Source organism: Ahaetulla prasina, chromosome 4, assembly GCF_028640845.1.
Source record: "Ahaetulla prasina isolate Xishuangbanna chromosome 4, ASM2864084v1, whole genome shotgun sequence".
NCBI lineage: Eukaryota > Metazoa > Chordata > Lepidosauria > Squamata > Colubridae > Ahaetulla > Ahaetulla prasina.
In genome coordinates this window covers 5,798,647-5,812,441 of record NC_080542.1, presented here as the reverse complement: position 1 = coordinate 5,812,441, position 13,795 = coordinate 5,798,647, and the positions used below count along the sequence as shown (strand labels likewise).

The window sequence follows — 13,795 nt, the reverse complement described above, 5'->3', positions numbered from 1 at the left end:
TGCTGCGGAATCGCAGAGAATACAAGGAGTCAACTTACAACGGTTCCATTTAGTGACCATTCAAAGTTACAATGGCGCTGAATGGAGGGATTTATGACCGTTTTTCACAGTTATGACGAGATTGACAAATTCAGACCTTTCTACAGGTTTCTCACCTGCGCACCTGAAATTAGATCTGCAGGATTGGCGCCGAAGAAAGCTAAACATCCCATGTCCAAAATTATTATTTCTCAGTGGAACTACATACAGGGAATCCTTGACTTACGACCAGAGTTAGCCCCCCACCACAAATTTCTGTTAATGAGCAAAGCGACCTTTGAGGGAGCTTCATCCCATTTTACAATCTCTCTTGCCATAATTGTTCAGAGAATCGCTGTCCTTTTTTTTAAAGTTAGTAACCCGATTGTTAAAGGGAGAAATCTGCCTTTCCCCATTGCCTCGGTTTGCCGGAAGGTTGTAAAATAAATAAATATATAAATATATATATATATATATATATATATATATATAAAACCCATGACCCTTGAGCACCATCCACAACCGTCATAAATATACTCCAGTTGCTAAGCGTTTGAATTTTGATCACATGATCCTCGGATGCTGCCAAGGTCTGAAGTGTGAAAAATCCTCCTAAATCAATTTTTTTCAGCGCCGTTGTAAGTACGAATGGTCACTAAACGAACGGCTGTAAGTTGAGGACTACCTGTATACAACATCTGATCCCTCTCGGTGAGAGTTGTGTGGCTGATTGTTGTCTCTATCACACCCACACCTTTTGTTTATGACCCAAGCACCTCAAAGCCTAAATACCATTTTCCCTGAAAATAAGGCCAAACTGGAAAATAAGCCCAAGCATGATTTTTCAGGATGCTCGTAATATAAGCCCTACCCCGAAAATAAGCTACCCCAATTAAGATTGTCAGCCAGATGGGTGCATTTAGTACTGTATTTCCCCGCAAATAATACCCAACTGGAAAATAAGTTCTAGCATGATTTTTCAGGTATCTCATAATATAAGCCCTACTCCCAAAATAAGCCCCAGTTAAAATTGTCAGCCAGATGGACACATTTAGTATCGTGTTTCCCCTAAAATAAGACCCAACCAGAAAATAATTTCTAGCATGATTTTTCAGGATCCTCGTAATATAAGCCCTACCCCCAAAATAAGCCCCAGTTAAGATTGTTAGCCAGATGGATGCATTTAGTACTGTATTTCCCCGAAAATAAGACTCAACCAGAAAATAAGTTCTAGCATGATTTTTCAGGATGCTCGTAATATAAGCCCTACCCCCAAAATAAGCCCCAGTTAAGATTGTCAGCCAGACGGACGCATTTAGTACCGTATTTTCCCCAAAATAAGACGTAACCAGAAAAATAAGCCCTAATGCATCTTTTGGAGCAAAAATTAATATAAGACCGGGTCTTATTTTCAGGGAAACACGGTACCTGACAAACCATGATTTAAATCCAGCCGGTGTCAGCATTCCAGAAAAAAACTCCCACTCCAAGTTAAAAACGCCGAAGCAAGCATCTTTCGAAGTTCTATTTACTAGGATAGGTAAACTGGCATATCTGGGAAAACCCAAATTTGAGCGGTCCGGGTTTTCCTTCAGTAAATCAAAAAAACCCCAAACCATCTCCTGACTCCGCAGTCGATCCCATGCTCCAATCAACAACCGTCCATCTCGAGACAACACTCCGACCACTCCTTCTCCAGATGCAGGTTCGGCCTGACCTTGACCGACAGAAAGAATGCTATTATGTCTAAAGACAACCCCTCTACTAAACCCCCCCTGCTATTTTCCCACATATGAGATAGTAGCAGCACGGAAGCCTCCGGACTAATATGGCTTCCAAAGCTGACAGCCGGCTTTTCTCCAATCGAAGGCAAAAGAGCAGCTCTGCTAAAAACTACGAGTTTTTGGAGTTCCACTTTCCTTGATCCACGTGGATTCCTCCCAAGCCAACATAGGCAGGCAGTCCTATCGACTTACAGCAGTTCGTTTAGTGACCGTTCAAAAGTTACCACGGAACTGGAGAAAGAAAAGGACTTGTGACCCGTTTTCAAACTTACAACGTTTACAACATCCCCACGATCGCGTGATCAAAATGCAAACTGGGCCTCTGGTGGCTCAACAGACTAATGCAGTCTGTTAATAACAGCAGCTGCTTGCAATTACTGCAGGTTCAAGTCCCACCAGGCCCAAGGTTGACTCAGCCTTCCATCCTTTATAAGGTAGGTCAAATGAGGACCCAGATTGTTGGGGGCAATAAGTTGACTTTGTATATAATATACAAGTGGATGAAGACTATTGCTTGACATAGTATAAGCCGCCCTGAGTCTTCGGAGAAGGGCGGGATATAAATGCAAATAAATAAATAAATAAAAAACTTGGCAAACTGACTCGTATTTATGACAGTTGGACTGTCCCAGGGTCACGTGATCACTTTTTGAGACTTTCTGACGAGCAAAAAAAAATCAATGGCAAAGCCAGATTCACTTAATCTGGCTTTTCCATTCTTACTAACTTAACAACTGCCGCGATTCACTTAACCATGGCGGCAAGCAAGGTTGTAAAAATGGGGGGAAACTCACTTACGTCTCGCTTCATGATAGAATTATTTGGCTGGTCTTACATCAAGGGCTACTTTATAGTTCTTTCGTAACATTTCTATTTATTTCTCCAGAGAGTTTTAGTCTAAAACATGCAGCCTTTCCGGGCTCATTTTATTTTCCAACTATTTTGTGGGGCAGGAAATGCTAAGGAAAAGAAATTTATATGGCCCCTGGGTCAGCAATGAACCGGATCAGAGTCACCTGCCTCAGTGCAGACTCTAACCACTGTACTATGCTGCCTTAAGAGCCCAAATAAGTTTACTTCCAAATGAGTAAAAAATGAATTAAAACAGAGTGCAATGCCCCCCTATAACACAACCATAATAATTTCAGATTTAAGGATTCATTAAGCAGACAATGACACACAAACAAGGCATCAAATATTTTAAGTTCTGCGTTTAAATCCTACCGAATACGGTCAGTCCTCGATTTAGAACAGTTTGTTTAGTGACCGACGTTACAACAGCACTTTAAAAAGTGACTTAAGACCGTTTTCCACATACAGCTACATCATGCTCAGGTGATCAAAATATGACGCTTGGCCACTGACTCATATTTATGACGGTCGCAGTGTCCCGGGATCAGGTGACCACGTTTCGCAACCTTCTGATTCACTTAACAACCATGTTACTAACTTAACGAGTGCTACATCAAGAAGGATTGTAAATGGGGCCAAACTCCCTTTGCAAATGTCTCGCTTAGCAACAGACATTTGGGGCTCCACTGCGGCCATTAAGTCGAGGACTTCCTGTGCAACGACGTGTCCTTTGGAGAAAAACTCTCTAGGCACAAAGTTCAGTGTCGCCGCCATCTGTGCGAAACACTCACTGACTAGGATGCTCCATTGACTGGTTCAATTCCGTCGCAAACTTTGATTATTATCGTATTTAATATTGATCATCCCAAGCTAAGCTGTACAGCTGTAAGGAGGAGATGACAGCCTCAGGCAAGGATGGGAGTTCAGTGCCAAAAAAAACCTGGTTATACAACAGGAAGGTAGTAACTTCATGTCTGAGCAAATTTGGGACTAGCGGTTAAGGGCACCAAGGCTAGAAAGCAGGAGATGGTGAGTTGAATCCCGCCCGAGCCATAAGAGTTGGCTGGGTGACTTTGTCAGTGCGAGGAGCCCACCTGTCCCAGGTGAAAACTTTTTAACCTGAATGAAATCTGAATGAAAAGCAGGGTTAAGAGCCAAGCCGTGCGACCGTGGGAATGCCGCAACGGTCATTAAGCGTGAAAAACGTTACTCGGTTCCTTTTTTTCCAGCGCCAGTCACTAAGCAAACTGTCATAAGTTCGAGGAGCCCACCTGTCTCAGGTGAAAACTTTTTAACCTGAATGAAATCCGAATTAAAAGCGGGGTTAAGAGCCGAGCCCTGCAACCGTGGGTGGGTGGGGGGGGGGAATGCTGCAACGGTCATTAAGCGTGAAAAACGGTCCCTTTTTTCCCCAGCGCCGGTCACTAAGCGAACCGTTGTCAGTGCGAGGAGCCTACCTGTCCCAGTTGAAAACTTTTTAACTTGAATGAAATCCGAATTAAAAGCAGGGTTAAGAGCCGAGCCGTGCGACCGTGGGAATGCTGCAACGGTCATTAAGCATGAAAAACGGTCCCCCTTTTTTTTCCAGCACCGGTCACTAAGCGAACCGTCGTCAGTGTGAGGAGCCTACCTGTCCCAGGTGAAAACTTTTTAACCTTAAGCCTTTCAATCAGAGAGGTCTGCAGTTCGGGCGGTTCGCACCCCTAGTTACACGTCTCCTGTGTGAGCAATGCGGGGGTTGGGCTAGATGACCTCCAAGGTCCCTTCCGACTCTTTGGTCAAACTGTTACCGAAATCTGAATTAAACCAGCTCATCTTCACTGCAGGGAGCAACCTCTGTTAGGAAACTTATGGGTGGGGAGGGGGGCTCTTAGGGGATGAATGGAGACCCACCCTCCCCGCCTAACCCCACCCCCCAAAAAGTGGAAGGTAAGTTGCCAAACTGGAAGCTTTTTTTGGGGGGGGGAGAGGATCAGGCCTCCATGGGGCGACCCCATAGCCCCCCAGCACTGGTGGGGCCAGGAAGTGCCCATTTTTCTCCCCCCCACCAACAGGCTGCTAAACTTCTGCAAGGGTTTCCCCCAACTCACTTAAAAGGGGATCCCCCCTCCCTTATTTCTATGGGGCGACCCCAAAGTGACGTCAAAGGCTTCTCCAGCCAATAGGAGTCTCTTCTTTCCCCCCCCCCATTTCTCCCTATGGGCGACAGAGACCTATTCTACCCCCCCTCCGCTTGGTGGCGGTAGTGGGCTATTGCCCCCGCGCATGCGTAGCAGAGGCACCCCAGGGCCAGGGGCCCGCGTTGCTGAAAAGCCCGGAGGAAAGAGGGGGGGAAAAAACCCTGCCCGTCTTGGTTTACGCATGCGCGAAGCCACCCGGGCCCCCGGGCCCCCTTTCCCCGCCGGGCCCTTTTTTTTTTTTCCTCACCCCACGGAGCCGCTTAATCAAGGCGCTCTTCTGCCCGCTCTTAGGCAGGCCCCGCTGCTCCAACGCCGCCTTCAGGTCGGCGACCCTCAACGCCTGAAGCGGCCTCCCGTCCAGAGTAACCTCCTCCCCGTCCGCCATCTTGTGTGGCGCTGCTGCCTGCCCTCCCCGGGAGCTTCGGGGGCGTTCGGCAACTTCCGGAGAAGGCCTCGGCGCTCGGAGGCGACCTCCGACCCCGTCTCGTGGACGTCCGGCCGCTCTTCGTCGAGCGCCGTCTGTTTTCGGAGACTTCCGTTCGGCGTTCGGGAGGAGGAGGAGGAGGAAGGAAGGGGCGGAGGGGCCGCTCTGGCTCCAGCAACTCTTTCCGGGCTACATCGGGGCATTTCCGGGTCTATCGAGAATGGCTTCCCAACCTGGAAGTGAGTTCTGAGCAGGACTCGGGAACTTCCGGAAGTCTTCGGCATCGGACAAGTGGGGAAGTGGGGGGGCGGTCCCGGAAAAACTTTCGTCAACTTCCGGCCAGCGCCGAAGTGTAAAAAAAAAAAAAAATCGATCGGAAAAGGCCGGCGGCCCCGAGTTCATCTTCGGGTATTTCCGGATAACTTCGGCGATTTCCGCCGCCCCGCCCGAGGCTCTCCCGAAGGCGGAGCGGACGAAAAACGAGAGTTTCTTTCGCGGCGATGGGACAAACCAGGATCTGAGCCAAAAAGCAGGTGAGAAGGAAGGCGATGCTGGCTTAGTCTCCTGGCTCCAAGGAACCGGCCGGGCAAAGGGATTGCAAAAAGCCTTGCCTAGGTTTGCTTGCGATCGTGGGCAGGGTGGGACTACAAATCCCATCGGGCTGAACTAAACCCGGTTTGCACGTGTCTGGGGGCTGCATTCCGACAGTGGGGGAGACCCAGGACCCGGGAGGGGCCGTTTTAACCCCGCCTGGGGTTCTGCCAGGGGCAAACCGGGATTCGTGCTGGGCTAGCCAGCATTGGGGGTTTGTTTTGCCCCACCCGAGTTCTGTTCAAAAGCTGACTTGTTTGGGGGAGGGGGAGGGTTGTCTTTATACTCACGTGCCTGCTCCGTTGAGAGGAAACCTCCCCCGTTGGCTTTTCAATACGGCTTCCCAACTTTGGCAACTTTTAAAGGTGGGTTCGAGTTGGAGGGAAGGAAGGAAGGAGAAAGTTAGGAAAGAAGGAGAGGGAGGGAGAGAGGAAAGGGAGAAAGGAAGGAGAGGGAGGAAGGAAGAACAGGAGAGGGAGGAAGGAACGACGGATGGAGGGAGAAAGGAAGGAAAGAAGAACGGAAGGAGAAAGTTATGAAAGAAGGAGAGGGAGGGAGAGAGAGAGGAAAGGGAGGAAGGAAGGAAGGAAGAACAGAAGGAGAGGGAAGAAGGAACGACAGGCGGAGGGAGAAAGGGAGGAAGGAAGAACAGGAGAGGGAGGAAGGAATGACGGAGGGAGGAAGGAAGGGGGAAGGAGGAAGGGAGGAAGGAAGGAAGAACAGAAGAGGGAGGAAGGAACGACGGAGGGAGGAAAGAAGGAAGGAAGAATAGGAAAGGGAGGAAGGAACTACAGACGGAGGAAGGGGGAAGGAGGAAAGGAAGAACAGGCGAGGGAGGAAGGAAGGAGGAAGGGGAGGGAGGGAAGGAAGGGAGGGAAGAGGAACAGAAAGAGGGAGGGAGGAACGACGGACGAAGGAAGGAAAGAAGGAAGAAGAACAGAAGGAGAGGGAGGAAGGAACAACAGACGAAGGGAGAAAGGAAGGAAGGAAGGGGAGAAAGAAAGGGGGAGGGAGGAAAGGAAGGAAGGAAGAACAGAAGGAGAGGGAGGGAGGAACGATGGAGGAAAGGAAAGAAGGAAGAACAGAAGAAGAGGGAGGAAGGAATGACAGACGGAGGGAGGAAGAAGGGAGGGAGGAAAGGAAAGAAGGAAGAACAGAAGGAGAGGGAAGAAGGAATGATGGACGGAGGAAGGAAGGAGAGGAAGGGAGGAAAGGAAGGAAGAACAGAAGAGGAGGAAGGAAGGAAGGGATAGAAAGGAAGGGAGGAAGCCTGGAAGGAAAGGGAGGAAGGATAGGGACAAAAGAAAGAAGGACGGAATGAGATGGAGAAGGGAGGGAGGGAAAGAAAAGGAAGGGAGAAAAAGAGGAAGGAAGGACTTCTAACCCTTCTTCCTTCATCTCCCTCCTTCCCTCTTTCTTGCCTTCCTTCCCTTTCTCTTTCCTTGCTTCTTTCCTCCATTTCTCCCTCTCTTCCTCTAACCCTTCTTTTCTTCCCTCCCTCTTCCCTTTCTTGTCTTCATCCTTCTCTCCACCCCTCCCTCTCTCCTGCTTTCTTTTCCTTTCTCCCCCTTCTCTTTCCTTCCTTCCCTCCCTCCCTCTCTTTCTTGTCTTCTCTTCCTCCCCTCCTCCCCTCCATCATTCTCTTTCTCCTTCTTCCCTACCCCCTTATTTCCTTCCTTTCCTTCAGCTAAAATCTGCTTATCTTAAAATTGCAAAGTTTAAAAAGCACTTTATGCAAGTTTTTCTCCCCCAGCGGAAGAGGAAGAGAATTTTACTTGCGTGGCTGCCCTGCCCAACCACTTACAAGTTTCCTTCCTTCCTTCCTTCCTTCCCCTAAACATATTTTCTATCCCTTTGGATCTGTAAATTGAACTGTACGCAATATTTATTATAACGTGTGGGGTTTTTTAGAGCAAGAAATTGTTACAAACAGCGGTTTGGCTGGGGAGAATAAAAGAGTTAAGTAGGAAATGGTTTCAGTGGCCCTTTAATACAATTTGCATGTTATTTTTAAACCTGTTTTGGTTTATTTAGCTATGCTAATTGTATCCTTAGGATGCTGTGCTCCTGCTTTTCATTGCAAATGCAGAGCCGGTTTGGGTTTCCCAAGCTTTTGATGGTGTGTTTCCTGGAGGAAAACAATCTTTGGGGAATGCGGTGTGGCAATAAGCGGATTTATTTTCAGTACAGATGTTGGCTGTAGATATTTTTAGTTATGACTCTGGTCCTATAATATATCCATGTAGGATAGGATTTTGCCTACATTTTTGCTCCATAATCTAGCTTTTCTGGTATCTTCAACGTTTCCTCATTCCATCGGCTCTCCAAATTTTGCTTTCCAAAGATATTTCATACGTACATACATATATATGTATGTGTGTGTGTGTGTGTGTGTGTATATATATATATATATATATATATATATATATATATATATATATTTGTTTTCTGAGGTTTTCACGGGTGTTTGTATATAGGTCTTTGGTTGTTCGGGTTTTCTCCCGTGTAAAAGACACTTCTTTACACGGGTCTGGTGTCATTCTCGTGTTAGGGACGTCAAACATCGCCAAGACACTTCCAATTTTACACGGAGAAAACCCGAACAACCAAAGACATATATATATATATATATATATATATATATATATATATATATATATATATATATATATATATATATGTGTGTGTGTGTGTGTGTGTGTGTGTGTGTGTGTGTGTGTGTAGGTCTTTGGTTATTCGAGTTTTCTCCCGCGTAAAATTGGAAGTGTCTTGGCGACGTTTCGATGAAGTCTCATTTGTCATCTTCAGGCTTCAGCTTCGTGCTTCTGGGAGCAATGTGTGATCGCAGCTGTTTCTTCCTTTAACTGCTAGTGGGGTTTGAACTGATTGGGTGGGAGCTTGGCTGTGCTCTGATTGGATGGGGTTTTTCTGTGCTCTGATTGGCTGGGGTGTGTCCTGTGTTGGTGGGGCTTGGTTGTGCTCAGTCTAATCTGTGCTGCAGGGGATTTGAGCTGGTGAGCTGCACTGCTGCTGTTTGGCTTCGTGTTCGTGGTCGTGCTACATCTTCGTAGTGGGTGTCAGTCTGCTGCATGTATGGATTGAAGGGGTTTGAAGTGGCTAATGTTGCAGCTGCGCTCTCGCTTCTGGTCCTTGGTCCTGCTTCCTGATCAGTGTGGGTTTGGGTGTGCTTTCTGGGTGGATGTGGTGGTGACATCCTGTGTGGACCTCGTGAGTGTGGGTCTGGTGTCATTCCTCGTGTTAGGGACACGTTTGTCAATAAGGGCAGGTTTCCAAATGGCTGGTAGGCGGGAGGTGTCATCTCGTTTGTTCATGCTGTGTGGGCGTTTTTCTATCTCGATGGCTTCTCTGATTATTCTGTTGTTAAAGTGTTCAGTTTTGGCGATAGTTCTGGTCTTTTAAAGTCAATATCATGTCCTGTGACTTTAAAGTGTTGGACCAGGAAGAAGTTGGTTCCTCTTTTTTGACTGAGTTCTTGTGTTCTTCAATGCGTGCACTTATTCTTCTGTTGGTTTGTCCAATGTATGTGGTGGGGCAGGCGGTGCATGGGATTTCATATACTCCTTGATTTTCTAACTCAATTTTGTCTTTGGGGTTTCTTAGGATGGTGGATATTTTTCTGTTTGTGCAGAATGCTGTCTTGATGTTGTGTTTGTGGAGGATCTTGCTGATTCTGTCTGTGGTGCCTTTTATATATGGGAGGAGGGCTGTGCCGTTTTCTTGTTCTCTGTCTTGGATTTTAGTGGGGTTCTATATATATATATATATATATATATATATATATATATATATATATATATATATATATATATATATATATGTATATATATATATATGTTTTCTGAGGTTTTCGCAGGTGTTTGTATGTAGGTCTTTGGTTATTCGGGTTTTCTCCCGTGTAAAATTGGAAGTGTCTTGGCGACGTTTCGACGTCCCTAACATGAGGAATGACACCAGACCCACACTCACGAGGTCCACACAGGATGTCACCACCCCACATCCACCCAGAAAGCAGACCCAAACCCACACTGATCAAGAAGCACGACCAAAGACCAGAAGCCAGACCGCAACTGCAACATTAGCCATTTCAAACCCCTCCAATCCATACATACAGCAGACAGACACCCACTATGAAGATGTAGCACGACCACAAACACGAAGCCAAACAACAGCAATGCAGCTCACAAGCTCAAATCCTCCTGGAACTCAGACTAATCTGAGCACAACGAAGCCCCCACCCAAATAGGACACACCCCCAGCCAATCAGAGCACAAAAAAACCCCCATCCAATCAGAGCACAGCCAAGCTCCCACCCAATCAGTTCAAACCCCCACTAGCGGTTAAAAAGGAAGAAACAGCTGCAATCACACATTGCTCCCAGAAGCACGAAGCTGAAGCCTGAAGATGACGAATGAGACTTCATCGAACCGTCACCAAGACACTTCCAATTTTACGCGGGAGAAAACCCGAATAACCAAAGACCTACATATATATATTGACTTTAAAAAGACCAGAACTATCGCCAAAACTGAACACTTTAACAACAGAATGATCAGAGAAGCCATCGAGATAGAAAAACGCCCACACAGCATGAACAAACGAGATGATACCTCCCGCCTACCAGCCATTTGGAAACCTGCCCTTATTGACAAACGTGTCCCTAACACGAGGAATGACACCAGACCCACACTCACGAGGTCCACACAGGATGTCACCACCACACATCCACCCAGAAAGCAGACCCAAACCCACACTGATCAAGAAGCACGACCAAAGACCAGAAGCCAGACCGCAACTGCAAGATTAACCATTTCAAACCCTCCAATCCATACATGCAGCAGACTGACACCCACTATGAAGATGTAGCACGACCACGAACACGAAGCCAAACAACAGCTATGCAGCTCACCAGCTCAAATCCCCCTGCAGCTCAGACTAATCTGAGCACAACCCAGCCCCCACCCAAACAGGACACACCCCAGCCAATCAGAGCACAAAAACCCCATCCAATCAGAGCACAGCCAAGCTCCCACCCAATCAGTTCAAACCCCACTAGCAGTTAAAAGGAAGAAACAGCTGCAGTCACACATTGCTCCCAGAAGCACGGTTGAAGCCTGAAGATGACGAATGAGACTTCATCGAACCGTCACCAAGACACTTCCAATTTTACGCGGGAGAAAACCCGAATAACCAAAGACCTACATATATATATTGACTTTAAAAAGACCAGAACTATCGCCAAAACTGAACACTTTAACAACAGAATGATCAGAGAAGCCATCGAGATAGAAAAACGCCCACACAGCATGAACAAACGAGATGATACCTCCCGCCTACCAGCCATTTGGAAACCTGCCCTTATTGACAAACGTGTCCCTAACACGAGGAATGACACCAGACCCACACTCACGAGGTCCACACAGGATGTCACCACCACACATCCACCCAGAAAGCAGACCCAAACCCACACTGATCAAGAAGCACGACCAAAGACCAGAAGCCAGACCGCAACTGCAAGATTAACCATTTCAAACCCCTCCAATCCATACATGCAGCAGACTGACACCCACTATGAAGATGTAGCACGACCACGAACACGAAGCCAGGCAACAGCTATGCAGCTCAACAGCTCAAATCCCCCTGCAGCTCAGACTAATCTGAGCACAACCAAGCCCCCACCCAAAGAGGACACATCCCCATCCAATCAGAGCACCAAAAAAACCCCATCCAATCAGAGCACAGCCAAGCTCCCACCCAATCAGTTCAAACCCCCACTAGCAGTTAAAAAGGAAGAAACAGCTGCAGTCACACATTGCTCCCAGAAGCACGAAGCTGAAGCCTGAAGATGACGAGACTTCGTCGAAACGTCGCCAAGACACTTCCAATTTTACGCGGGAGAAAACCCGAATAACCAAAGATCTACATACAAACACCCGCGAAAACCTCAGAAAACATATATATATGAATGATTTGGGTGCTGCCCGCTTAGAAGGATGAATGAAGAAGGGAAGAAGAGAAAGTGGAAGGGAGGGAGAGGGAAGAAAGGGAGGGAAAGAGAGAAGGAAGGAAAAGGGAGGAAGAAAGGAAGGAAAGGGAGGGACAGAGGGAAGGAGAGAAGGAAGGAAAAAGGGGGAAGGACAGAAGGAAAGAGGGAGGGAAGAAGGAGAGGGAAGGAGAGAAGGAAGGGAAGGAGGGGAAGGAAAGAAAAGGAGGGAGGGAAGGAGAGAAGAAAAAAGAGGGAAGAAGAAATGAAGGAGAGAAGGCGAGAAGGAAAGGGAGGGAGGGAACAAAGGGAAAGAAGGAGAGAAGGAAAGAGAAGGAAGGAGGAGGGAAGGAGAGAAGGAAAGAGGGAGGAAAAAGGAAAGAAGAGAGGAAGAAGAAATGAAGGAGAGAAGGAAGGAGGGACAGAGGAAGGAGAGAAGGAAGGAAAAAGGGGGAAGGACAGAAGGAAAGAGGGAGGGAAGGAGAGGGAAGGAGAGAAGGAAGGGAAGGAGGGGAAGGAAAGAAAAGGAGGGAGGGAGGAAAGAGAGAAGGAAAGGGAGGAAGAAAGGAAGGAAAGAAGGCGAGAAGGAAAGGGAGGGAGGGAACAAAGGGAAAGAAGGAGAGAAGGAAAGAAAAGGAGAGGGAGGGAAGGAGAGAAGGAAAGAGGGAGGAAAAAAGGAAAGAAGAGAGGGAAGAAGAAATGAAGGAGAGAAGGAAAGGGAGGGAGGGAGGAAAGGAGAGAAGGAAAGAAAGGATGGGAGAGAAATGTCATAAGTCGAGGACTGGCTAAAATCCCCTTCCACCCACTCTTGTTTCTCTGCCATGTCCTGCAGGATGTCGGAGCCACTGCCCTTGTCTTACGTGACAGCCCAAGAGATGCGCTGCCTCCTGCACTGGCTGTCCAGCTGGACTCTGGCCCAACGGGAACGCTTCCTCCGAGACCTGGTGGACAAGGCCGTCCCTTGGAAGCTGTCCCCCCTGCTGGAGAGCCTGTCGGGGCTCCGGATGGGCTCTGATAAGCCCCCGTCCATCTACGAGTGTCAGATGCGCCTCTGGGACCAGTGGTTCCGCAGCTGGTCGGAAGCCGAACGCAACGAGTTTGTCCGGCAGATGGAAGAAGAGATGCCGGATTTGGCGGGACGGTTTTACCAAGAAGTGGCCGCCACCGCCAGACAAACCTGAGGCAGCCGGTGGCGCTCTCCTTTCCGTCTCGTTTTTATTTTTATTTTGGACCGATTTCTCTGGACGTCTTCAGCCGGCTGCTGTGAAAGCTTGGCCAAAGGCCCTTCCCGTGTGCTACCCTGAATAATATGAAAATAAAATATTGTTTCTTCTTCTCCTTTTTGTACCCTATCCGTCATCCGGGACGTCGGCGAGCACGTTGACCAATCTTATCGTTGTCCACAGCCGCGCGTAAAAGCCGCACCAAAAAAATATTGTTCGCAAATAGAATTCTTGATTTATAGCAGTGATGGCCTTCATGTGCCAAGAATGGGGGGAGCACGGGTGTTGTGACTCCAGCCCCCGAACCTGGCCCCATGCCCGACAGTGACTCCAAGAGTGAGGGGGAAGGGCCAGTAAGGCTTACCTTGGGAGCACTGATTCCTTTGGCCCGGCTGCAGGAGCCAGAACCAGACCAGTCGGAGGATGTAATGAGGCCATCATCCCCTGATTCCTCCCTTCTCCAGGCTACGCCTTCAGACCCAGCTGATAATAATAATAATCAAGCTTGGATTGACCCGCGCTTCAGAAGATTAGAGAGGTGGCGTCATCAAAGGGAAGGGTGGGGCAAGAGCCCCACCCCACAGGATATATAAGGAGCTTTGGGACTGCTCTCACTCCACAGGAAGCAAAAGTTTAGCTGAACCATTTCAAAAAGAGCTGAAAGTCTTGCTACGTGAGTCATTTGTTTGAACTCTGCCAGGACTGATAAGAGCTGTGAATTC

General features: G+C 47.9%; 2 protein-coding genes across 5 annotated transcripts in view; one reads left to right on the top strand and one right to left on the bottom strand.

The window, feature by feature from the left end:
• The window catches only part of ACIN1 (apoptotic chromatin condensation inducer 1), a 73,759-nt gene extending 67,487 nt beyond the window's left edge, over positions 1 to 6,272 (bottom strand). The window contains exon 1 of one of the 2 annotated variants that reach the window (XM_058183923.1): positions 6,140 to 6,272. Coding sequence is in view for 1 of the 2 variants with exons in the window: in XM_058183922.1 (XP_058039905.1) it covers positions 5,082 to 5,219 (138 nt within the window). In the remaining variant the exon portion in view is untranslated. Of the gene's footprint in view, positions 1 to 5,081; positions 5,492 to 6,139 lie in introns of those variants that run through there. The other variant, XM_058183922.1, reaches the window with a different exon arrangement.
• Positions 5,585 to 13,188, top strand: C4H14orf119 (chromosome 4 C14orf119 homolog). Of its 3 annotated transcripts, none has more exons than XM_058183932.1 (2): positions 5,585 to 5,873; positions 12,683 to 13,188. In XM_058183932.1, the coding sequence occupies exon 2, from the start codon at positions 12,684 to 12,686 to the stop codon at positions 13,029 to 13,031; it is 348 nt and encodes a 115-aa protein (XP_058039915.1). In that variant the 5' UTR covers positions 5,585 to 5,873; position 12,683; the 3' UTR covers positions 13,032 to 13,188. The 3 variants fall into 3 exon arrangements, with proteins under 3 accessions (XP_058039915.1, XP_058039913.1, XP_058039914.1); XM_058183930.1 differs by having other exon boundaries at positions 5,658 to 5,791; XM_058183931.1 differs by lacking the exon at positions 5,585 to 5,873 and adding an exon at positions 6,092 to 6,214.
• The last annotated feature ends 607 nt before the right edge of the window (positions 13,189 to 13,795 follow it).

What these genes read in the sequence shown, in the direction of transcription:
- C4H14orf119 (XM_058183932.1), top strand. Translation starts at nt 12,684, where the DNA reads ATGTCGGAGCCACTGCCCTTGTCTTACGTGACAGCCCAAGAGATGCGC.